Source organism: Penicillium chermesinum, assembly GCF_028974085.1.
Source record: "Penicillium chermesinum strain IBT 19713 chromosome Unknown utg000001l:1.0-1975020.0:1.0-1976611.0, whole genome shotgun sequence".
NCBI classification, from domain to species: domain Eukaryota; kingdom Fungi; phylum Ascomycota; class Eurotiomycetes; order Eurotiales; family Aspergillaceae; genus Penicillium; species Penicillium chermesinum.
The window spans coordinates 1863373-1884397 of NW_026695311.1; the positions used below are offsets into that span (position 1 = coordinate 1863373).

The 21025-nt window shown below is 51.7% G+C and overlaps 11 protein-coding genes across 11 annotated transcripts; 7 read left to right on the forward strand and 4 right to left on the reverse strand.

The window, feature by feature from the left end:
• Positions 1-891: 891 nt before the first annotated feature.
• Positions 892-2464, reverse strand: gliF (cytochrome P450 monooxygenase gliF; the record flags this gene model as incomplete). The annotated part of the gene is made up of 3 exons (XM_058470022.1): positions 892-1307; positions 1366-2123; positions 2172-2464. The coding sequence occupies 3 exons, from the start codon at positions 2462-2464 to the stop codon at positions 892-894; spliced, it is 1467 nt and encodes a 488-aa protein (XP_058336053.1).
• A 135-nt stretch (positions 2465-2599) lies between these two features.
• On the reverse strand, positions 2600-4799 carry N7468_000726 (uncharacterized protein; the record flags this gene model as incomplete). The annotated part of the gene is made up of 5 exons (XM_058470023.1): positions 2600-2939; positions 2995-3301; positions 3353-3474; positions 3549-4524; positions 4577-4799. The coding sequence occupies 5 exons, from the start codon at positions 4797-4799 to the stop codon at positions 2600-2602; spliced, it is 1968 nt and encodes a 655-aa protein (XP_058336054.1).
• A 323-nt stretch (positions 4800-5122) lies between these two features.
• On the reverse strand, positions 5123-6588 carry N7468_000727 (pyridoxal phosphate-dependent aminotransferase; the record flags this gene model as incomplete). Its single annotated transcript, XM_058470024.1, has 4 exons — positions 5123-5587; positions 5662-6074; positions 6127-6331; positions 6382-6588. The coding sequence occupies 4 exons, from the start codon at positions 6586-6588 to the stop codon at positions 5123-5125; spliced, it is 1290 nt and encodes a 429-aa protein (XP_058336055.1).
• Positions 6589-6835: 247 nt separating this feature from the next.
• On the forward strand, positions 6836-7482 carry gliK (gamma-glutamyl cyclotransferase gliK; the record flags this gene model as incomplete). Its single annotated transcript, XM_058470025.1, has 3 exons — positions 6836-7249; positions 7295-7345; positions 7393-7482. The coding sequence occupies 3 exons, from the start codon at positions 6836-6838 to the stop codon at positions 7480-7482; spliced, it is 555 nt and encodes a 184-aa protein (XP_058336056.1).
• A 213-nt stretch (positions 7483-7695) lies between these two features.
• Positions 7696-9173, forward strand: gliJ (dipeptidase gliJ; the record flags this gene model as incomplete). Its single annotated transcript, XM_058470026.1, has 6 exons — positions 7696-7771; positions 7823-7976; positions 8036-8333; positions 8383-8456; positions 8528-8617; positions 8669-9173. The coding sequence occupies 6 exons, from the start codon at positions 7696-7698 to the stop codon at positions 9171-9173; spliced, it is 1197 nt and encodes a 398-aa protein (XP_058336057.1).
• A 346-nt stretch (positions 9174-9519) lies between these two features.
• Positions 9520-11061, forward strand: gliC (cytochrome P450 monooxygenase gliC; the record flags this gene model as incomplete). The annotated part of the gene is made up of 3 exons (XM_058470027.1): positions 9520-9782; positions 9846-9999; positions 10057-11061. The coding sequence occupies 3 exons, from the start codon at positions 9520-9522 to the stop codon at positions 11059-11061; spliced, it is 1422 nt and encodes a 473-aa protein (XP_058336058.1).
• Positions 11062-11335: 274 nt separating this feature from the next.
• Positions 11336-13072, forward strand: gliA (MFS-type gliotoxin efflux transporter gliA; the record flags this gene model as incomplete). Its single annotated transcript, XM_058470028.1, has 3 exons — positions 11336-11524; positions 11577-11904; positions 11958-13072. The coding sequence occupies 3 exons, from the start codon at positions 11336-11338 to the stop codon at positions 13070-13072; spliced, it is 1632 nt and encodes a 543-aa protein (XP_058336059.1).
• Positions 13073-13703: 631 nt separating this feature from the next.
• Positions 13704-14888, forward strand: N7468_000732 (Fic family protein; the record flags this gene model as incomplete). The annotated part of the gene is made up of 1 exon (XM_058470029.1): positions 13704-14888. One exon carries the CDS (start codon positions 13704-13706, stop codon positions 14886-14888), a length of 1185 nt encoding a protein of 394 aa, XP_058336060.1.
• A 630-nt stretch (positions 14889-15518) lies between these two features.
• N7468_000733 (uncharacterized protein) lies at positions 15519-17071 on the forward strand (the record flags this gene model as incomplete). The annotated part of the gene is made up of 2 exons (XM_058470030.1): positions 15519-15980; positions 16073-17071. 2 exons carry the CDS (start codon positions 15519-15521, stop codon positions 17069-17071), a joined length of 1461 nt encoding a protein of 486 aa, XP_058336061.1.
• Positions 17072-17852: 781 nt separating this feature from the next.
• Positions 17853-18424, reverse strand: N7468_000734 (uncharacterized protein; the record flags this gene model as incomplete). Its single annotated transcript, XM_058470031.1, has 2 exons — positions 17853-17999; positions 18068-18424. The coding sequence occupies 2 exons, from the start codon at positions 18422-18424 to the stop codon at positions 17853-17855; spliced, it is 504 nt and encodes a 167-aa protein (XP_058336062.1).
• A 680-nt stretch (positions 18425-19104) lies between these two features.
• On the forward strand, positions 19105-20707 carry N7468_000735 (uncharacterized protein; the record flags this gene model as incomplete). The annotated part of the gene is made up of 6 exons (XM_058470032.1): positions 19105-19191; positions 19309-19653; positions 19716-19999; positions 20148-20230; positions 20284-20438; positions 20495-20707. The coding sequence occupies 6 exons, from the start codon at positions 19105-19107 to the stop codon at positions 20705-20707; spliced, it is 1167 nt and encodes a 388-aa protein (XP_058336063.1).
• Positions 20708-21025: the final 318 nt, after the last annotated feature.

The following is a 21025-nucleotide window of genomic DNA, read 5'->3' on the forward strand; positions in this document are numbered from 1 at the left end:
TTCGGGCCGGTTGGAAGGCCGGCCATGGTGGTCTGTCCTGGTGTGAGACGGGGGCCCCCACCCTGGAGATGGGCATTCCCACTCCTCCAGGGACCGGGCTTCCGTTACTGAATGATCTCTCCACCAATAAGTTACCGAGGGCTTAATGGCCTTCATTTCCCCGGCCGCATAGTAAAGTATTGGGGTTGTCATCCAGAAACAAGAGCGGTGTTCGGTAGGATTGCTCCGCCGTTATGTGGTCGTATATGCAGTCCGAAGGACAGAACCCTGGAAAATTATCTTCCCGAAGAACCATATCCCATTTCAGAATAGAGAGCCCACTCGGATCTGAAATACGGGTAACGATTGCCAACTTTGGTGGTTACGAGGGGCTGCAGGCGATCGGAGAGGACTTGTTTCTAGGGTACAGCGAATAGAGATGCAGATCGAGTTGTACCCGCGTGTTTGTTTCTTTGCGGACCTCGAGCTTAGAAGAGAACCCATAATGCGTTTATTATCTTCTTATTGGACGATTTACGTATATAAACCTGTTTCGCAAGCCCATGGCATCGACAGAGATGATAAGTGCAAATATGATACGAAACACGAGTGCATTTTTTGCGCAATGCGTACGACGATGATTTGGACTACTGTACTCCAGTCCGCAAGTTCAAGCTCTTGCGGTCTCGCAGTAATCATGCACTTCTCTGCTTATAGTGGCTCATGAACCTTCCAACAAGGATGAACTTGGAAGTATATACGCCTGAGAATATATTTCCTTCAAATTACCCTAAACATTCTATTTCGTTTTTATCTAGGCTGAAGACTAACGACTGCAAAAAATCATGGCAATGATGGCCCTGAAGCATGCTGCTTGTCTGCCGTAGGAGATTGTCTGCCTAACTTCTCCCGTTACCTCGCCTTTAGCAGAACCATCTTCTCCGTGTCCGGCACAATTGCCAAACCGAAATGCTGCTGCTTCGGCTTCTCCACACCCTCGGGAAGCTTGATATCGTAGTTCAGGAGGAGATGAGCGAGGACAACTTTCATCTGGCTGCTCGCAAAGTGCCGACCCGGACATGCCCAGAGTCCGTGGCCAAAATTGATATTGTCGGTCCCGGTTGTTGCGTGCTGGTACTTGAACGTATTTCCAGGCAGCTCGCGCAGTTTCGAGAAGCGGAAACCGTCGAAGACAGAGGGGTTTGGCCAGAGCGTCGGATCAAGATTCAGTGTGTGGGCGCGCACCATAACTCGCATGCCGCAGGGGATGATGTGGCCGCTGGGCAGCTTGAGGCCACCTGGATTCGTTACGATACGGGGCATGTTTGCTGTTGGGAGCTCGCAATTAGCCACTGTCAAGTAATAATTAAGTGCGGGTAGCATTACCAAGTGAAGGAGGACTCAGCCGTTGCGACTCTCGGATAAAGCTGTCCAGCTTCTTTAGCTTCTGGATATTCTCCTTGTTGATGCGCCCGCCTTTGAGTACTTCCTGCAACTCGGCGCGTAACGGTTCGATATGTTCGGGGTAGCTGGCGAGATCAAAGAGAAGGTAGGTGAGGGCGTTGGATAGATTGTAGATTGACGCAAATGTCGCTAGAAGCTGATCGCGAGCAAGCTGCTTTGCGGTTGGGTTCTTAGGGTATCGTTGTCGGAACCAGCGCAGCATGTCGCCTCCTGGCTCACTGGGGTTGTTCTGGTTCTCTGCATTGTCGAGCAGCGGTTTGAGGCGCTTCTCAGTCATTCGGCGCTGGTTCTTCAAAGATCGAACTTGGGGCAGGAACGGCGCGACGAAGGGACGAATCACCCAGGGAATCATTCGCAAGACGAGCCACGCGCGCGTTACATCTTGTGTATAAGTCACGGTGGACTGAACCCAGGTTTTGTCGCGACTCAGTGGCAAGCCGACAAACGCTCGTCCAGACATGAGCGAGGCGATGCGCGACATGGACTCACGAGGTTGGAATGCGGTCCACTCGCTGGGTCGGCCAAAATTCTCCTCGACTGCATACTTTACTTCGGCGACAAAAGAAGCCAGGACAGTTGGGGTGTTTCGAGTAAGGTCGTAGCGCATGGCTTCGTCGAATTCGGGCGCTTTGGTCCCCATGTATGTATATTCCCCGAGGAAGACGTCATGGTGGTGCTTCCTAGTATTTGTTAGGTAGAATCTAGTAAACTGAGAGGAAATTACGCACTTGATCGAGACATGCTCCTCCGGCAGGGCTTTGATCAGATCGATCCCCGATCGAGGCAGAATGACCAGCTCCATGCCCACCATGGACAGGATAAAGGCATCGTCCGGACATTGCGCGTGGCCCTCTTCGATGGTCTTGAGTACATCAGAAGTGACCTCGAACCTGGGCAAGTTCAAAGACTGTCTCCGAGAACACGCAAGTAGGAACAAGGCAGTTCCAAGCCCCAAAAAGAGGGCTGCAAAAGGCTGGTTCTCCATCCATAGCGTACGCAAGTCTACCGAAAGCAACGACATTATTTGCAGGGCTAGATGCTGTGCGTAATTCATCACAGCCTACATTCATTCAGAAAGGGTAGAAATAAGCATGATTGTTATTCGTTATGATTCCAACAGGGTTAAAGCCCCCTCCGGCCCGATCACATTTCACTGTCAGTGGCCGATCTTTGGGGCCATCTCTAGCACCGCTTGGATTGCTGGCCGGACAAGCATCCTTTGGCTCCAGGCTTCGATATGAGGCCAGTCGTGGATATCGACACTGAGAAACTTGAACATCCAAGGCATGGCAAAGGGAAAGTAAGACAGATCGGCCAGAGTTGGGCGGTCGGGGAGCGCAACGTAGTTCTGGCCGGGCAGCGAGAGCCTCTTGTCGAGAATGTCCCACTGGCGCAGGCAATTCGAGTGCAGCTTCTCGATTGTGCGCGGCAACTGGATGGGCTCCTGGCGCGTGGGGTACCCTCGGAGAAAATACAGCCAATACTTGGCAGTGGGCCTGGGGAACGTATCAGCCGACGGATCCAATCGGTGAGAAAACAAAACGAGATTACCCCAAGGCGGCGGTCTGATAGGCTGTCCACGAAAGAACAGCCCCTCTTTCTTGGGCGTTGCGGCCGGTCCAGCTCCGGTCGTCGTCGAACCGGTCCGCAAGATACTGCAGGCACGCGGTGCTCTCAAACACAATCACCTCTTGCTTGGTCTCGGGGTCCTGGTCCTTGAGCGAGGGCACCATGCGCTCCGGATGGATCCGATAGAACCACTCGTCCCGGGTGTCAATCACCGAAAGCACGTGCGGAATGTTGAGCTCTCGGGCGAAGATGAGCGGCTTGATGTAGTTGATGTACGAGGTTTGGTCGGCTGTGGGGGTTTAACTGGTATCCTCTGGGAATGCGCCTCGTTTGCACCCACCTTTGATCACGTAGAGAATAACTCGCCCGTCATATTCGAGGTCGCCCTGGTTCACGGGGACTGACTCTGTATCATTCTTGGGCTCCATCTTCGGTACTGCTTGGTCATGGAAAATGTGATAACTTGCATTGTCAAGCTATTCTAGCGCTATTTGTATCTTCACGTTCATCACACCGGCCTCATCTCAATGGCACACGGCCAGGCGGCCCTTAGAGTCCGAATTTGCCAAATCTGCCACCCCGTCCGGCCGGCGAGCGAGCGCCACTGCGCCTCAGTCCGTTCCTGCCCGTCTGCGCTGACCATCATCGTCAGGTCCCCATACCGGGAGAGTCGGCTACTGCGCCCATCGGCCAGAATAGACTCCATGACCACGAGGCGGCTGTCGGCAGTCACCTGGATAGCATTGCGAATATTCCGTAGTACAGTGGCCGTCTTTTCATCGTCCCAGTCGTGGAGACACCACTTCATTGTGTAGAACTCGAATTTCGGAATGCTCTGCAGAAAGTCTCCGGCGATCAGATTTTCCTCCGGCACGCGCTCGCCAACGTCTGCATACTTTCCATCTCGGAACAGCGATCGCGCATGCTCAATGACCTTGGGCGTATCCAGTAGTGCCGCGCGCATGTTGGGATGTCTGCGGAGTAGCAACGCAATCAATGCACCCTCACCCCCTCCGATATCTAGGAAAGTCTTGTCCCCAAACTCCTCCCAGGGATAATCAGCGAGAATACCAGGAGCTTGGGCGGTAGCTCCACCTCCCAGGGTCCGGTGCAATCGTTGTAGCCACCCACGGCGAGCAAAGTAATCAAACATGTTTTCATCGGTATCGAAATTGATCTGTGCCGGAGTCCGCACCGTGCCCTGCTTGAGCGAGGCTGGAATTCCTCTCGCCATGTCGTAAAACTCGTTGCCATACAGATCGACCCAGTTGTGCCATTGAGTCCAGTGGTCGGTTCGAAGCATTTCAGAGGTTGGATTATTGCTGTAGGTATCGTCGTCGACTGAGTAGGCAAAGATTCCGTTGTTATGCAGCATCCGGAGGACCTGGCGCAGTCGATCCTCTCTGGCTCCTGACAGCTGGGCTAGCTTTGGGAGGGTTTGTGGCCCACCAGCGAGGAGATCTGGAATGTGGAACTCGACTGCCGCACACAGGCATTTGCAGTTGAGATAACCTGGAGGTATTAGCAACACACCCATCACAAAGCACCTGACTTTGATACACACCAAGGAAATGGTCGGCGAGCACTAACGATGATGGCTCCAGCAGCTGCTCTACCTGATGCAAACGGTCGATTGTTTGTGCTGCCAGCTCACTCAGTGCTGCATCGGGCAGTTTCCCTTCGCGGTGGTCATGAAGAGCAGCAAGGCGCTCCGCATTCAATGGGCCCTGAAGCTGGGAAGACGCCTCTTTCAGAGAGGCAAATAGGAATGAGAGCGCTGCTTCCATTTTGCTATCCGTCCTAGAGTATACTGGTGGCTGTCGGAAAAGGGCGTCATCGACCAACTTAAACGTTGGCTAGTCGGGCCGGAATCGACCCTGAGACACGTTCAAGTCTTTTGCTTCCTTGTCGGACCGGTCAATTGGGAGACTACTACGTCTTTCCATTATTCTTTTTGTCGGTATTACACGACCCCTTAGCCCAAAGTCGGACGCCTGAGTTCTTTTGATGCTCCTGGGCTGACTTCTACATTTGTTTCCGTGAAGTATGCATACTACATTGGCCATTGTGCGAAGGGGAGTAAAGTAATGCGCAATTTCCACAGAGTATACTATGTCTTCCTAGCATTTGACGACCTGTCACTCTTCAAACATCGGCCCAGAATAGCCAACGCCTTGTTTAGCTCCGTCGGTGGCAAGGCGAAGGTCAGCCTATACCAGCCCCGGCACTCGGGGCCTATGTGATAGGCTTGCCCGGAGCTGATGACCAGCCCCTTTTGCCTCAACCTCTGTAGGAATGGTACTTCGTCCTTCTCCGTAGCCTCTGGGTTCAAGCGAGCGAAAACGAACAATCCCGCCGTGGCGGGTACATACTGTAGATTTTCTGCCTCGAGGACTTTGGTAATCTCCTTGTAAGATTCAGCAAGACGTTTCTTGTTCAAAGAAATCAGGTCCGGCAACCTCGGGGAGGTCAGGAGTGCGGTCGCGCAAAGGGTGGTCAAGGCGGAAACTTCAGTGCTCGTGGGGAGGCGCAGGGCAAGGATCAAATCTGAATTTGCTTGCGAGACAACGCATCCCTATCGTGGAAAACAAAAATTAAAAAAGAGTGAGCTAAACGCGTCTGTCATATTGAATAGATGTGGGGGTGTACCAAACGAAGTCCACTGCATCCAAAGTCCTTGCTCAGACTCCACACCATGTGAATGCGCGACGGATCGGATCCTAAAGATTTCGGGTCCAATGTCAAGATGGATTGGAAGGGGACACGACTCTCGGTGGGCTCCGCAAAATACGATAGCGCATAAACCTCGTCGCAGATCAGATGGAGGTCCCGTTCCTGACAGAATTCTATGCAGCGCTGAAGTATGTCCGCGCTATAGCATTGGCCGAGAGGATTCCCCGGCGTAGTGATCACGAGTGCACGGGTAGAAAGGGGCGTGTCATTGTATGCCTGCGTCAGCGATGCGATTAGGGTGTCTGCATCGAATGCGTTCTTGAAATCATCAAGCCGTGCGACAACCGGTTGGACCTGGGCGTTAATTACAAAATGAAAGTCGAAGCCGTCTGCAGGGAGATCTTAGCTGTCTTTGTTCTTTCGAGCAGAAGAGCGACTTACTCCAGAACGGAGCCGGCACAAGAACACCCTCTCCTGGATCGCAGATCTGGCTCAGCAAGCCAGCTAAAGATCTTGATGAGCCGGGTGTCAACGCAATATGCGATGGCTGGACTGCGAGCCGTGGATCAAAGTATTCGTTGAAGAAGGTAGCCAGTGCTCGCAGCGTCTTTGTGTCTCCGAAATGACTGTCACTGTATGACAGGTGCTTGGGCCGTTAGTCTAACACTGAGCCTAGTTGAGACAACACGTGTTTACCTCGGGCGCGAGACCCTCCGTAATAGCATCCTGAAAGAGAGATACCAGCTCCGGCCGGATGGACCAATTTTCTGCTATCGACAGGTCGATAGGTGGTTCGACACGGCGCCGTTTCGGGGGTGGTTGCTGTTCAGGCTGCAACCCAAAGCCCTTCAGCCCATCTAGCGTGGCTATTGAGCGCTTAGATCTGATTGTCCGTTGTGCCATCTTTGGTGGCTTGGATTAAGCGGGTGAATCGATGAGAGAGCATGGGTTGACCACATATATAGATTCGGGGCCATGCAGCTTCGGGCCGTTTGCGCCTTGAGCCCCGGACTACCTACTATTTATGTTCTCCTGAGCGCGCAGGGACACATATCTCACCTTTAACCCTTTGTCGCTCCGATACTGCCAGACGCCGCGCTGAAATGGAAGAAAACAACCATGGAAAACAAGCTGTCTCTGGCAAGGCAATATGGTACTTTGCCTATGGGTCAAATATTCGGTCATCCGTGATGAAGGGACGCGGCATCACCCTCTCGAGGCGCAGGCCGTGGTAGTTCCATCCCACGTACTCTGCTTCGACATCTTTGGCATCCCCTACGCTGAACCCGCGTTTGCCAGCATTACAGCAGCTCCGTCAGATCTAGCAGCTGGAGACAGAGATGGCCATGCTATTCCCCCAGTGCAAGGTGTCGCATACCTGCTCACGGCCGATGATTATCGACAGCTTGTCCTCACTGAAGGCGCCGGAGTGGGATACAACGAGATCAGCGTACCCGCAAGTCCACTTAGTACGGAACATGGTCAGAAAGAAGAAATTCTGGCTTATACCCTGCAAGCTAAATACCCCTGGCGGCCCAATCGAGCCCCGAGTGCGAGATACATGGTAAGCGGCCTTTCTACAACCTGGTGCTTTGACTGACGTTAGTAGGGTCTGATAATTGACGGTGCGAATGAATTCAATCTGTCTGAGAGCTACAAGGTATACCTTAAATCATTACCAGTCTATCTTCCATCACGGACGTATAGATCTCTGGTGGGATCCTGGTGCTTCCTCAGCTTTTGGAGAAGGGTGATCCGTCTTCTGGCCCGTCTCACCAAGGTCAGCACGAACGATAAGGGACATTGCCCCAGATGGCTAGGGGCTGTAATAGTTGGGGTGTATCGCTGTATGTGGGGATGGCACGACTATGTGCACTCGGTGATCTGGACCCGGGGAGATGGACTCTTGTCCGGTCCGAAATGCTAGTCCGAAAGGTCAAGACTGCTATATCTGTGCATAGATTCGCCTGGTAATCCTCCGTAATAACTAGTGATCCAGATCTACACAAGATGACCGACAGTCTTCCTAATCCGGATCAGGCGCTTCTACAGGCACAGTGGCTGCTGCAGAGAGTGCCGCTAATCGGTGAGATTTGCCTGTCTGTCCCAAAAGGCAAACATTAAATAGACATTCTAGATGGGCACAATGACTTTCCGTTCATGGTCCGCGGGCTTTATTCAAATCAGCTGAGCCAGGGAGGACTGGCGAATTTTCCTATAGGGCAAACGGACATCGCTCGCCTGCGACAGGGCATGGTGGGAGGCCAGTTCTGGAGCGCTTACGTGCCATGGTTAGGCCCTAGCAACTGGCTCGTACGGGAATGTACTAAGAATTAAGCACAAACTATAGCCCGAATCAGCGAGAATCAGCATCAGACGATCTAGAACTCGAATGCCTCCGCCAAACACTTCAGCAAATCGACGTGATCCACCGGATGGTAGAACGATACCCGAAAGTCTTCGGTCTCGCTCAGACGACAAGAGATGTCTGGAAGACTTTTCGGTCAGGGCGTATCGCTAGCCTCATCGGAATCGAGGGTCTGCATCAAATTGCAAACAGTTCCAGTGTCCTGAGGATGTTGTATCGACTCGGCGTGCGGTACGCGACCTTGAGTCATACCAAAAACAACCAGTACTGTGACTCGGCAGTGAGTATTAACATGTCCTGAATACTGGCCACGAGCTTACGGACTACAGACTGACCAGCCCCTTCATTACGGGCTTAGCGAGATTGGAAAGACCATGATCCACGAAATGAACCGCGTAGGATTGTGAGCAGAAACATCCCTCGTTCGTCTACCAAGTTTCGTCAACACTGATGCTTTACTTTTTGCGAAAGCAGGATGATAGACTTGTCCCATACGAGTACCTCCGCTCAGCAGGCAGTCCTAAAGATCTCAAAAGCCCCTGTAATATTTTCCCACTCTGCCTGGTATGTGAACCTTTCTGGCGTGGTTATCGTTGAAGCTGACTAGATATCCAGTGGGACCCTTGTACCACACGCCCGCAACGTGACAGACGACGTATTGCACATGCTGAAGGATAATGGGGGGGTCATCATGATATGTTTCTTGCGTGAATTGGTTGATCCGACCGGCGGTGCAAAGGCCACCTGCTCGCAAGTCGTCGATCATATCCTGTACGCGGCCAAACGAATGGGATTTGACCATGTTGGAATCGGATCCGATTTTGATGGCATGTTAGAAGGACCGGAGGGACTAGATGATGTGTCTTCCTTTACCGGACTTGTGGCTCAGCTCTTACAGCGAGGGGTATCTGAACCCGACGTCGAGAAAGTTGTCGGCCTCAACATTCTTCGAGTCCTTCAGGAGGTGGAGAATGTGGCTTCTCGGGAGCAGACTACCAGCACTATGGACCATCTCTGCGATGAAATCAAGCCGATGTGGACGGCCGAACAGAAGGAGATGCTACACGTTCAAGGAAAGAAACGAGGCCTTACACAAGCCAATGAGGAGGAGCTAGAATAATTTCGCAATGAGAAAACCCTGAATTCTTCCCAGTCGGGCCGTGATGGAGTAGGTTAGCGTCGGCCTTTTGGCCAACCGGGCCGACAACCGGACCGGAATACAGGTTACAATGCAGGGCTCTCACGCAGGAGAGGGATATGAACATTTGCGTAGGCTAGACTCGTACTAAGGACGAGAACGTTGCCTGGAAATGGAAAGAGGACAGAATATCAGCGCCTCAGCATCGCCACATGGCTTGCCCGACATTGCAGATTTTGGCATTAGCTTCTGGGGTCTCTTTTGCCCGTTGGCAGCATATGCAATATGGACCTATCTGCCGAAAGCGAGACTGGGAGCGAGGTTCAACATGGTGATATCCATGGTCCTTGATGTAAGCCCACAGCACTCAGGTGAAGCAAGAAACACCACTGATGACCTACAGTTTTATTTGATGCGACGCTACCCGATTCACCACCTGGAGACAGGTAAACCTCTTCCTGGACGACCGTATCAGTGGCCAAACGGCCAGGGCGATGTCGGTAAGTTCATGGATGGGATTGAGAACCGGGACAAGTGGGCACAGGAGCATGGGCACCTCTACCGAGTCTGGGCTGGAATGAAGCCAGAAATGTAAGCGACCAAAACCGCCATTGCCATCTTCACCTTAGCATATTAACTCTGGTATGTTCATAGTGTCTTACAGAAGCCGGAGCATGTAAAGCTTGTGTTCTGCGACTCTGACCGGCACGCCAAGGCAGTGAATAATGACTCGGGATACCTGATGGGGGAGGTGCTGGGCAAGTGCCTAGGCCTGATCAGCGGCGCACAGTGGCGGACACTGCGCAGAGTGAGTGAGCCAGCGTTTAGGCATAGCACGGCCATCGAGTATCTCACTCTGATCCAGCGGCGTGTGAGCAGCTACTTCGAAGCGTGTTCATCGATGCGAGCCGGACTGATCGACCCTGTCGAAGATTTCAAGTTCCTGCCCTTTTTTATCATCGGAGACATCTTGTACGGGGAAATGACAAGTGACATGGAGGAAGCTCTGTGTGCTATGTGCCCCATTCGGGAACGGTTATTTCAACTGGTCATTCGTGGTGGGATCGCCCGCTTTTCTTGGTCGCAATATCTCCCCACCGAGGCAGGTCGAGTGTTGAAGCAGTTTCAAGCGCAATGGATCGCTTTCAATCAAACAGCCTACCGCCGCGCGCGAGACCTCGAAGCCACCGACACACCAGTCTATCAGTTGTTTGCAGCGGTAGATCGCGGGGAGATTACAGCAGACCATGCATATCAGACGTTGGATGAAATGCTGTTCGCAAACCTGGACGTCACCATGGGCTCGCTCTCGTGGAACCCTGTGTTTCTCGCTGCACATCCCGGCGTACAGGACGAGCTGTACGAGAGTATTACTCGCGCTCAAGAAGGAGAAGGCATCGAAATGGCCGGTTATCTGCAGAGCAACTCGACGTACCTGGCCGCATGCATTTTGGAGTCTGCACGTCTTAAGCCACTGGCCGCGTTTTCTGTTCCCCAAGCGGCACCGAGCGAGCGCATCCTCGATGGCTATCCGGTCCCGGCTGGCACCAACTTCATTGTCGATGCCTACGCCTTGAATGTCGAGCATGGGTTCTGGGGCACAGATCGCCGCGAGTATAGACCGTCGCGGTTCTTACAGCTGAATGCAGCCGAGACCAGGTATCACATGTGGCGATTTGGATTTGGACCTCGCCAGTGTCTGGGAAAATACGCGGCGGACTTGATAATTCGTGTTTTTCTCGCTCACCTTGTACGGAACTGGAGGTTGGAGTTTCCAAAGGGCGAGGGCACCGATTCGAGGGACTGGCAGCGCGACCTAAACACCTGGATCACCCACCCAAATGTGAAGATAGTCGTAAGAGCACGGTAGATCGAGTTTGTAGAGTTATTCCCGATAGAGAATAAGATTGGCAGATCGCGATACTATCTTCTCCGATTGGTGCACTTTCATCGGCACGATGCATCCTGAAGGGTCCGACGCTCCGGAGGTACTCGATAACCGCCGCGTCTCAGTAGCCGACACAGCTATTTTAATACACGATTCGAGCTCTTCCCAGATGAAATTAGAGAGAACACGACAGACTTAGAACCTGAATTGTGCTATCACGTGGGTCGAGCTTCACCTTGTTTGCCATACCCTCGCCATGGCTACAGTTGAGAAGACGCAGGATGCCCCTGAGACACCCAAGAACGCCGCTTCAGAGGTCTCGGTGGCCGTTGACAAGGCCGAAGAAAGTTCGTCTACAGAGGCAGCAGGCGAGCCCAGATTAACTGGGCTTCGACTGGCAGCAGTCTTTACAGTCTTGTGTCTCGCTGTCTTTCTCGTCGCATTGGTGCGTCCAAATCCTCTTCCTCCGACCCGATGCAGACTCATGATTTGCTTAGGATAACACCATCGTCGTGACGGCCATCCCAAGGATAACCGACGAATTCCAAGCACTGCAAGATGTGGGCTGGTATGGCTCGTCCTACCTTCTCACGACGTGCATGTTCCAGCTCATCTTTGGCAAGCTCTACGGATACTTTCCGATAAAATGGGTCTTTTTGGCAGGCGTGGTGATCTTCGAGATCGGATCTGCCATCTGTGGTGCTGCTCCGTCCTCAGTTGCGTTCATTATAGGCAGAGCCATTGCTGGACTCGGTGCGTCGGGCATCTTCCAGGGGGCAATGGTCATTATTGCGTACTCGGTTGATCCTCGAAAGCGGCCTATGTGTATGTTCTTTCCTCCTAGAATGGCATCCTTTTTGGACTAATTTACTGGCTAGACAACGGCATTTTTGGCTCTACCTATGGCATCTCCTCGATCATTGGGCCCCTGATCGGCGGTCTATTTACATCGCATGTTACCTGGAGATGGTGTTTCTACATTAATCTCCCGATTGGCGGCGTTGTCATTGCTATCTTGGTTATCTTTCTGCAGTTACCTCCCATCATCAAATCTGAATCGGACTGCAAGACTTTCATTCAGCACATGGACCCCCTCGGCATTATCTCCTTCCTTCCCGCCACTGTATGCCTACTGTTGGCTCTACAGTGGGGAGGGACCACATACCCGTGGTCGAATGCTCGGATTATCGCCTTGTTCGTCTTGGCTGGCGTGTTGATTATCGTCTTCGTCATAGTTCAGCTGAAACTGCCAGAGAACGCGATGGTTCCTCCCAGGATCATTCGAATTTCCCTGTTTGCGTACTCGTCTCTCTTTATGATTGTGTTCTCTGGTGCTTACTTTACTCTCCTCTATTACCTGCCTATCTGGTTTCAGGCTATCAAGGGCGCCTCTGCTGTCAACTCGGGAATCATGTGTCTCCCGATGATGTTGTCTATGGTGATATTCTCGTTCATCACTGGGGGAGGTGTAACTGCAACGGGCAAGCACCTTCCATTCTTCATCCTCGCCACTGTTTTGTCAACCATTGGTGCAGGACTGATTACGACATTTGAGACAGACACTGGTCATCCCAAGTGGATAGGATACCAAGTTCTCGTCGGCGCCGGAATAGGTTTAGGCGTTCAGCTTCCGGTGATCACCGCGCAGGCTGTTCTCCCTGCGCCAGATATCCCTGTGGGAACCGCCATTATGACCTTCTGCCAGACTTTTAGCGGAGCCATATTTGTAGCCGTCAGCCAAGCACTTTTCACCAACAAGCTTCGGAGTGGGATCCTGAATACAGTGCCTGGTGTCAGCCCGTCGATCGTCGAGCAGATAGGAGCAACGAATCTGGATACAGTCATCGACGCGAAGCACATGCCGGCGGTACGAGAAGTATACAACGAGGCCTTGGTGTCGATATGGTATCTTGCCGTTGCACTCTTTGGCGTTTCGGTCGCGGTGGTAGGAGTCATGACGTTGAGAGCGAGAAGGCAATTTTCAATCGTGTAGCTTATAATGGGGTATCTACTTGCCGCGAATGACCCGCAGGGTTGGAGTTTCAGCTTGAATACATATCGCCAATTGAAGGCGGAACGAACGTTATCTATAAGATGAATCTATAGTTACAGATAGTGCCCTATGTAAAAGCTCCATGTAAACAAACTAACGCCAAAAGCGCTGAAGATTTTGATGGGGAAACAGAGCGGGTCTCCCGTAGGCGGTGGCAAAATATATCCAATGAGAGGAATCTGTAGCATGAACGAGAATGCAGCATAGAAATTTTGATGGGGTAAATCAAGTGGATCCTCCCGCGAGCGGTGGCAGGGTAGAACCAATCAAAATAGGGTAAAGTAGACCTCCTGATGACCTCAAAAAGGATTAGTACCTTACAGAAACGGATGATGCTAAGCCTCTCACGGATCCACCTTACCTGGAAATGCTAGCTCCGACAACCTACTGAGTTGACTGAAGCTATATTCTCCTCTCTGTTCCTTCCATTTTCATCATCCTCTTAAAGCATGACTTCTGACACTACCTCACTCAGCTCAACTGGCCTAACCGCCACCAACACTGCGAACAGCAATCTTTTTACTGGATCACATCCACCTCTCCTTCTTTCAATCACGCATCAAGAGTCAACATGCCGTCACCAACCAAGCGTTATAAGCAGAATCGTCCTAGCCTCGAAGGAGTATTTGAAGGCCTCAAAATTGCACCAACGTCTTCAGATCCTGGAGCCACTCAAAGTATCAACCTAGGAAGATCACTTCACAAAATGATGAAGTCCTCTCTCCGCCTTGGTCATGGAACGGTGTCTCGCTCCGTCCGTGGCGTCGAGACGAAATTTACAATCACCCAGGATGACATTTACGACTACAAGATTGCACACAAAGATTTCGATCCCGATCTTGTGTTCCCTGAGATGGTCAAACTCGGACATCAACTTCAAGACCTCCTCCACGCTCGCCTCAATCCTGAACAAGAAGCCGCCTTTGAGAACCACATCTTGCAATGCCTCACCCGCATGGTATATGGTTCAAATATGATCGAAAATGCCGGTGCTGGGCTTGAAGTTACCTGGAACCTGTGCATGAGAATTTTTCAAGGTGACCAGGTTCCTGAAGATATCGGAGAGCGGGATGAGGACTACCAGCGCATCAAGGAAGAGCGCCTGCGCGCTATGCTTCCCACAAATTCCACAGCGATCCTGCGCAGTCGCCGTGAGATTGTCCAACACGCCAAAGCAGCTACGCACATGATTACACAACTCTGCCTCCAGGGCCGGGAACTTTCAGAGGAGCTCATTATGGAAACGCATCGCATCCTGACTTACAAAGTCGACGCTGAAAGCGCAGCATGGACACAGTATAGTGGTGTCTACCGTTCCGTGGATGTCTGCGCAGGCTTCAATACATTTGCAAGTCCCGGCAGCATTCCATCCAAGATGAAGGACATGGTCCGCCAACTACACAACGACATCGGCCAGGCTATGAATTCTGGTTTTCTTGACCCTATCGCACTTGCCGCCAAGTATACCCATATGTTCGTCAACATTCATCCTTTTCTGGACGGAAACGGTCGTATGTGTCGCCTGATATTGAACTCTATGCTTCTAAAATTCGGTAGTTTCATTGTCTGTCTTGGGGAATATGGGCCAGACCGGAGTGCTTACCTTGAGGTCGCATCTGCTGCGTCTCAACTCGAGGCTACTTACGATGGACGTGAGGAGGAGGAGAAGCCTGTAATGCACAAGGAACTGGCCAGTCTAATCTTGTCTCATGCTAAGACTGGCCTGAAGAAGCTGATTAAAGCGATTGAGAACTAACATGCATGGGCTTGTATGACTTCACTGTTGTTCTTCAATCTCTTGTCCTCTACTAATAATGATTCCGATTAGGGTAGTATCAAATGTATATGTTTACTAAATGGTCTTTTCGACTTAGTTCTCCGTTATACTGATTGGCTGTATATAGACTGCGGCATGTCCGCTCTAATAGATATAAGATCCATATCCATATCTGTAAGCTATGGATCTTCCATATGAGTTTATATCCATGTCCTCAATATGGAGCAATCTCGACCGTAAACTGACCATTCTTTTTCGTCGCTCATTCACAAGTTACCCCCCATGTTGTCTCGGATTTACTCGGTAGGTTTCCCGATTCAGCTCAATGCCTTCCGCGTGGAAATGGTTTTGTTCTACTCTACCACGGTCTCGGAACCGCCGCTGCTACATGGTTGAAGAATGAAACCTGGGGAGGAGATCAGCGCAGAACATTCAAACCGTGGCCCGTGCCATCGGGCCGAACTCCTCACACACCCGCACGGAAGAGACCCCAGATGTGGTTCAACTACTCCGAAATTCGAGACAAAACATAAAAACGGGAGTTTCACGTCAAGACGTTCATGGCATGGGCCCCACAGTATCATTCCCATCAGTGCAACTGCAACCGCTATGGCAAGTGAGCCCCGGCCCCTCTCACCAACATACATTCATATCAAGAATGCATCGGTAATTACAGTTGATGCGACCGCCGGAGTTCTGAGCAATTGTGATGTGTTGCTCGAAAACGATGCCATCAGGGCGACTGGACCAAATTTAGATGTACCGTCAGACGTTAGCCTCACCGTTATCGACGCTACCAACTGTATCGTCGTGCCGGGATTCGTGAACGGGCATCATCACCTATGGCAGCACCTCATCCGAGGTGTCTCCACGGACTGGTCACTCTTCGATTATCTCGTCAGCATCCGCAGCCTCTATGGTAGCGTCTACACCGCCGATGATGTCGAGCTCGCCTACTACGCCGGCGCGCTAGATTTACTCAACAACGGTGTCACCTGCATTCTTGAGCACAGCCACATTATTAACTCGCCCGAGCACGCCGACGCCGCCATACGCGGCCTGAAGAAGCTGGTATCCGGGGCACTTTCTGCTATGGCTTTTACGAGAACCCACCCATCGACGGCTGCCACGTTCCTGGCGTGGATCTGAACAAGTTCGACCAGGCTCAGCGCGTGCGCGATGCGCGGCGTGTACGTGAAGTCCATTTTACCAACAACAACCCAGCCGAAGAACTCCTCACGTTCGGCATCGCACCTACGGAACCCGAGTCCCAACCGCTGGACGAGACAGTGCGCCAGATCTTACTGTCTCGCGATCTTGGCGCCAGAATCACCACTATGCATGTCGCTATGGGCCCGTACGATACGGCTCACCAGGAGGTGGTACAGCATCTCGCGAATGAACACATTCTGGGCCCAGATCTAGTCTTTTCTCACGGCGCGTCGCTCACTGACAGCGAACTAGACTCGATCCGCTCTACCGGTGCGGGTGTCGTCAGCACCCCCGACACGGAGTTGCAGATGGGCATGGGCTTTCCCGTTGCGTTTCGCGCTACCGACAAGGGCTGTAATGCATGCTTGGGCCTCGACATCACGTCTAACCAAGGTAATGACTTCATGACGCAGATGAGGCTGGCACTTCAGGTCCAGAGAGCCGTGGACAATCAGGGCGGCCTTCCACTTGCTATCAGGAGGAAGACGGCTGAGGTCTTGCGCATGGGTACCTTGGGCGGCGCCGAGGTCTTGAGAGTAGACCATCTGGTGGGCTCAATTGCGGTTGGCAAGAAAGCCGATCTTGTCATCTTCAGGTGCGATGACATCAGCACTTTGCCTGTCCACGACCCGACGGCAACGGTGATCTTCCACACATCAAGTGCCAATATCGACACAGTTATCGTTAACGGCAGGATTGTCAAGAAGGATGGGAGACTTGTTGGAGCCGACTGGCCGTCAGTGCGGTCAGCTGTGCTCTCGCAATCGGAGAGAATCAAAGCTCAGGCAGCGAAGGTGGACTTAGGCGCGGCAAGAGCCAAGTGGTTGGAGGTATTTTTCTCGGCCACTGTAATGCTCACAGCGACCAGATCGTCCGTTGATTTTTGTGTATATCGTCTTGATCTTCACATGAAAATTGTCCTTATCCTGAGGGTGGTAGTGAGAAAATAAAATTAACCTCATGCTGACCCTTCATATTAAACACTATCACGCAGAAAAATGGATTCTTCAAGAGGTCTCATCACCGTCGAAAGTGCCCCTAATCACGAAGCAATAGATTGGTAGAAAATTGAACTTTATAAACCCCCTTTCTCGAAAATTAACGTCAAGCACGACTTCAATCTCACAACACGAAGTTGGAGGCATGATCTTGCCCAAAACTTGCGGTTCGGATGGTATGTAATGCTAACCGCAGACGAAAAAATTATGGTAAGCGGAATATCGTTTTATTGTAAAGCTAAGAACCCCTTGCATCTCCCTAAACTTCCCCTCTCGGCTTCCTTCGAAAGACGGCTACTGGTGGGGCACCTGGAAAATGCATTGCACCCTCCCAGAGGACGAACTATACGAATCAAAATCCCCTCTTAAGCCAACGCGTCCTTGGCTCCGAGAAACCAAGATTTCCTGATTACAGAACACACTCTATGCGTTCGGTGACAACGCTCGCATAGACACAAACCGCGGGGGTTTAAGTCAGGGAGCTGCTCTTTGACGAGTATTCAGTGAACCACTGTTGGTGGCCGAAGACGTAAGAATCAAATAATCAGGATAGCTCTATCGATACTCCCAGAGACCATTCGCTGTACGAAGAAATGAATGTTTCATTCGATGGCGCAATATGGAGTACGTGGGGGAAAAGGCTAAGAGATTTGTGGACCGAGGAGCAATAAAGCTGTCATCAAAACTCAGCAACCACGCCGAAATCGTGGTGGCGGAGTGGCATGTTTGGCATTTAGTGAGAATTAGGAACACCTTCCATCCCCCCAAGCTCTTCACCCAATCGCTGCCCATTGACTTCTACCACCGCCGCATCAAGCAGGACATATAGCATGCGCGCCCAGGAGTCACTGTGATTGATCCATTGGTGCATCGTACCCCTCTGGATAAGCACATCACCCGGGCACAGTGTCCTAGTCTCGCCTGAATCCAGCAGACACTCCATCTCACCAATGATCGCGACGGCGTAGTCACAGCTGACGGTGCGGTGCATAGGTGAGGCTCCGTTCGGGGGTAGTCGACGAAGCGCATCACGGTCCCCCCACGCTTGGCCAGACCGCCCTTCGTCCGCTGCTCATTCTCATTGGCGAACTCAGCCAGGTCCTTGTCGTCGTTCAATTGGACTGGTGAGGAAGCTGTGGTGTAGGCCAAGCCAAAGCCTGCAGGATTTGACCTGGGACCAACAGCCCAGAAGGAAACAGTCTCGGTAAGGGCATCGGAGTAGACACTCTTGCCATTCTTGTCGTGGCCAGTAATGAAGCGATGGATTTGAGGGAGTGGGTTGTTGAATTCGTCTGTGGCTGTCATGGCTGTGCGTATTCACACCACTCAACGATGATGCGAGGACTGAGAGGAGAGCAGTGGGTGGTCCCAAGAGTGATCGAGGCTAATGTTCAGTGGCACAAGGTGAGGAGCAACATATAACACAGAGAGGTATCGCGGCAGACGATAGGTTTTAAGGTCTGCCAGAGGGAATGGGGGCACTGTAATCATGGTCTCGCTTAGCTCATTCCTCATGAGCTTTCGTTGTGCGATGATAATTCAGGATGTACCTAATTCGAGGGCCATTTTACCCATGCATTGGGGAATGTCAGATTATGTTCGGGCCGAACGGTTTCAACTCGGCCGAGGGCGCAACCCTGCCATTTGGTCACCTGCGAGACACCCCTAAGCAAAGCCAGCCAATGGGATAACGAGTCTAGGATAAGTAGGAACATTACGTATTATCGAATGACAAGCTCGGCCCGTTTCTTAAAGTCTGGAGGAGGCTGTTTTCCCCGCAGAGGACAGTCAAAGGCAATATTGATTCTCCGAATGATCCGATGAGCCGAAACTCGTCACGACTTATTAGCTGTTCGTGCGGGCAGTATCGGCAAACATGGAAGGCTCCAACCAGGCAATATATATCGGGCGCACAGCCATCCGCCTGGAGAAGCTGCACACTGATTTGACACACCTTACCACCCAGAACGGAGTGAATAGTCAAGATGGTGCCTTGGCCAATTCCAATCGCAGCGGGCAGCCCTTTCACGCTCGCTAGCTTACCGTATGGCATCTTCAGTACCTCTTATCGTGTGAGTGAAGGTCCCTGTCATCAAATCTGCGGGGGTCCATGTCGGCGGACGAGCAGCAGAGATTTGAGAGGAAAACAGGTCCCATGAGACGGGCTGCTGAAGTGGACATTGTTTTAGGACAAACGAGTGGGGGTAGCTATCGGCGACTTCATCCTGGACCTTTCCTCCCTGGAACGTTCATCAATCCTCAAGGCCATCCTGCAGGGTCATGAGTGTGGCCATAACGGCAGATTCATTTTCACTTCTGAGGATCTGGGCAACTTTGCAAAAGTTCCAACTGTTATCCGAAAGCGGCTCCGCCAGCAGCTCATTAACTGGCTCAGTGACCCCACTTCACCTCTGTTTCAGGATGCGACTCTGAACGAGGCCACTTTCGTTCCGATGAGGGACGCGACAATGCATCTGCCATTCAAGATTGGAGGATTTTCTGATTTCATGTGCTCGGATGTCCATGTTGACAATGTATGTTACCGCCTAGTGCAAAGATGATTGATTTCGTATAGGCATCTAACAATGGACTACAGTGTAGTAGACTGGCCGGTGCTCAGACTCCAGCCAACCATTACGCCATGCCCATCGGCTACAATGGCCGTGCATCTTCGGTCGTCGTCGAGTCAGCACCGGTCCACCGGCCGTATGGCCTCATCAGGGACAAGGAAAAAGGTAAATTCGTGTTCAAACCCAGCATGAATATGGACTATGAAGCCGAACTGGGTATATTCATCTCCCATGCGGTCCCAGTTGGGAAAACTATCACTGCTGATGAGGCTGAGCAGCATATTTTTGGCTTTGTTGTATTGAATGACTGGTCTGCGAGAGATATACAGTTCTCCGAGATGACCCCCCCTTGGTCCATTCAATGGCAAAGCTTTCGCAACTAGCATCTCGCCTTGGGTTATCCCACTAGAGGCCTTGGAAAGCGCACGTTGCTCTTCGTCCTGTGTGGACTTACGTAGTGGCGGATCGGCTGGTGCCCCTTATTTGAGCCATGCTAAAGCTGAATCCACGTGGGACATTAAATTTGAGGTTTCAGTCAACCGTAAGGCCGAGGCTACCCAAGGTGTATATGTCATCCGTTAATCATGTTTGTAGGAAGGAAGTCTGGAGAGCAGGATACTATCCTGACGACCTACTCGAATCTTCGCGATCTTCGTTGGTCGCCTGGCCAGATGGTTGCGCACCTTGCTTCGTCTGGCTGCGGCTTAAACACGGGTGACCTTCTAGGCACCGGCACGATTTCGTCACCGGTGAGTAATACTTCAATATCTGCTTGATAAATTTCAGAAACTTACCAGGCAGCTAGAACGACACACCTACTCTCCGTACTCTTGGATGCCTTTTTGAGCTGACAGAAGCCGGCAAAATCCCTGCTGGTCAGCGTGAGGGAAGCAAACTCGCTTTCCTGGAGGACGGAGATGAGGTTGTGATGACAGCTATGGCGGCCGGAGCCACTGTGAACTTAGGAACACTGCGTGGCCAATTACAGGCGTGCCGCAATATCCCAACAGCTCCGTAGAGAATTAATCCTCTTTCCTGCATTACATCTGGTTGGAGATGGACTTGCCTTAAACTAAGTCTCCACTCAAGTACCGTAATGAAGTTATATAGCCAACTTGGGAGTAATATTAGTTTAAAAATTACAAAGCACCGCGAATCTTTTATTGAAGGGAGAGTTGAAGTCCTACACGATATGCTCAAGTTTGAAGCCCTTACCTTCAATGGTAGTCCTGTTGTGATGATCTCGATACGAGAGGGAGGACATAGTTGACGATGGAAGCAAACATGGCTGAATGGCGATGATAAGAGAGGAGGCTCCGTATCGGAGGACACAATA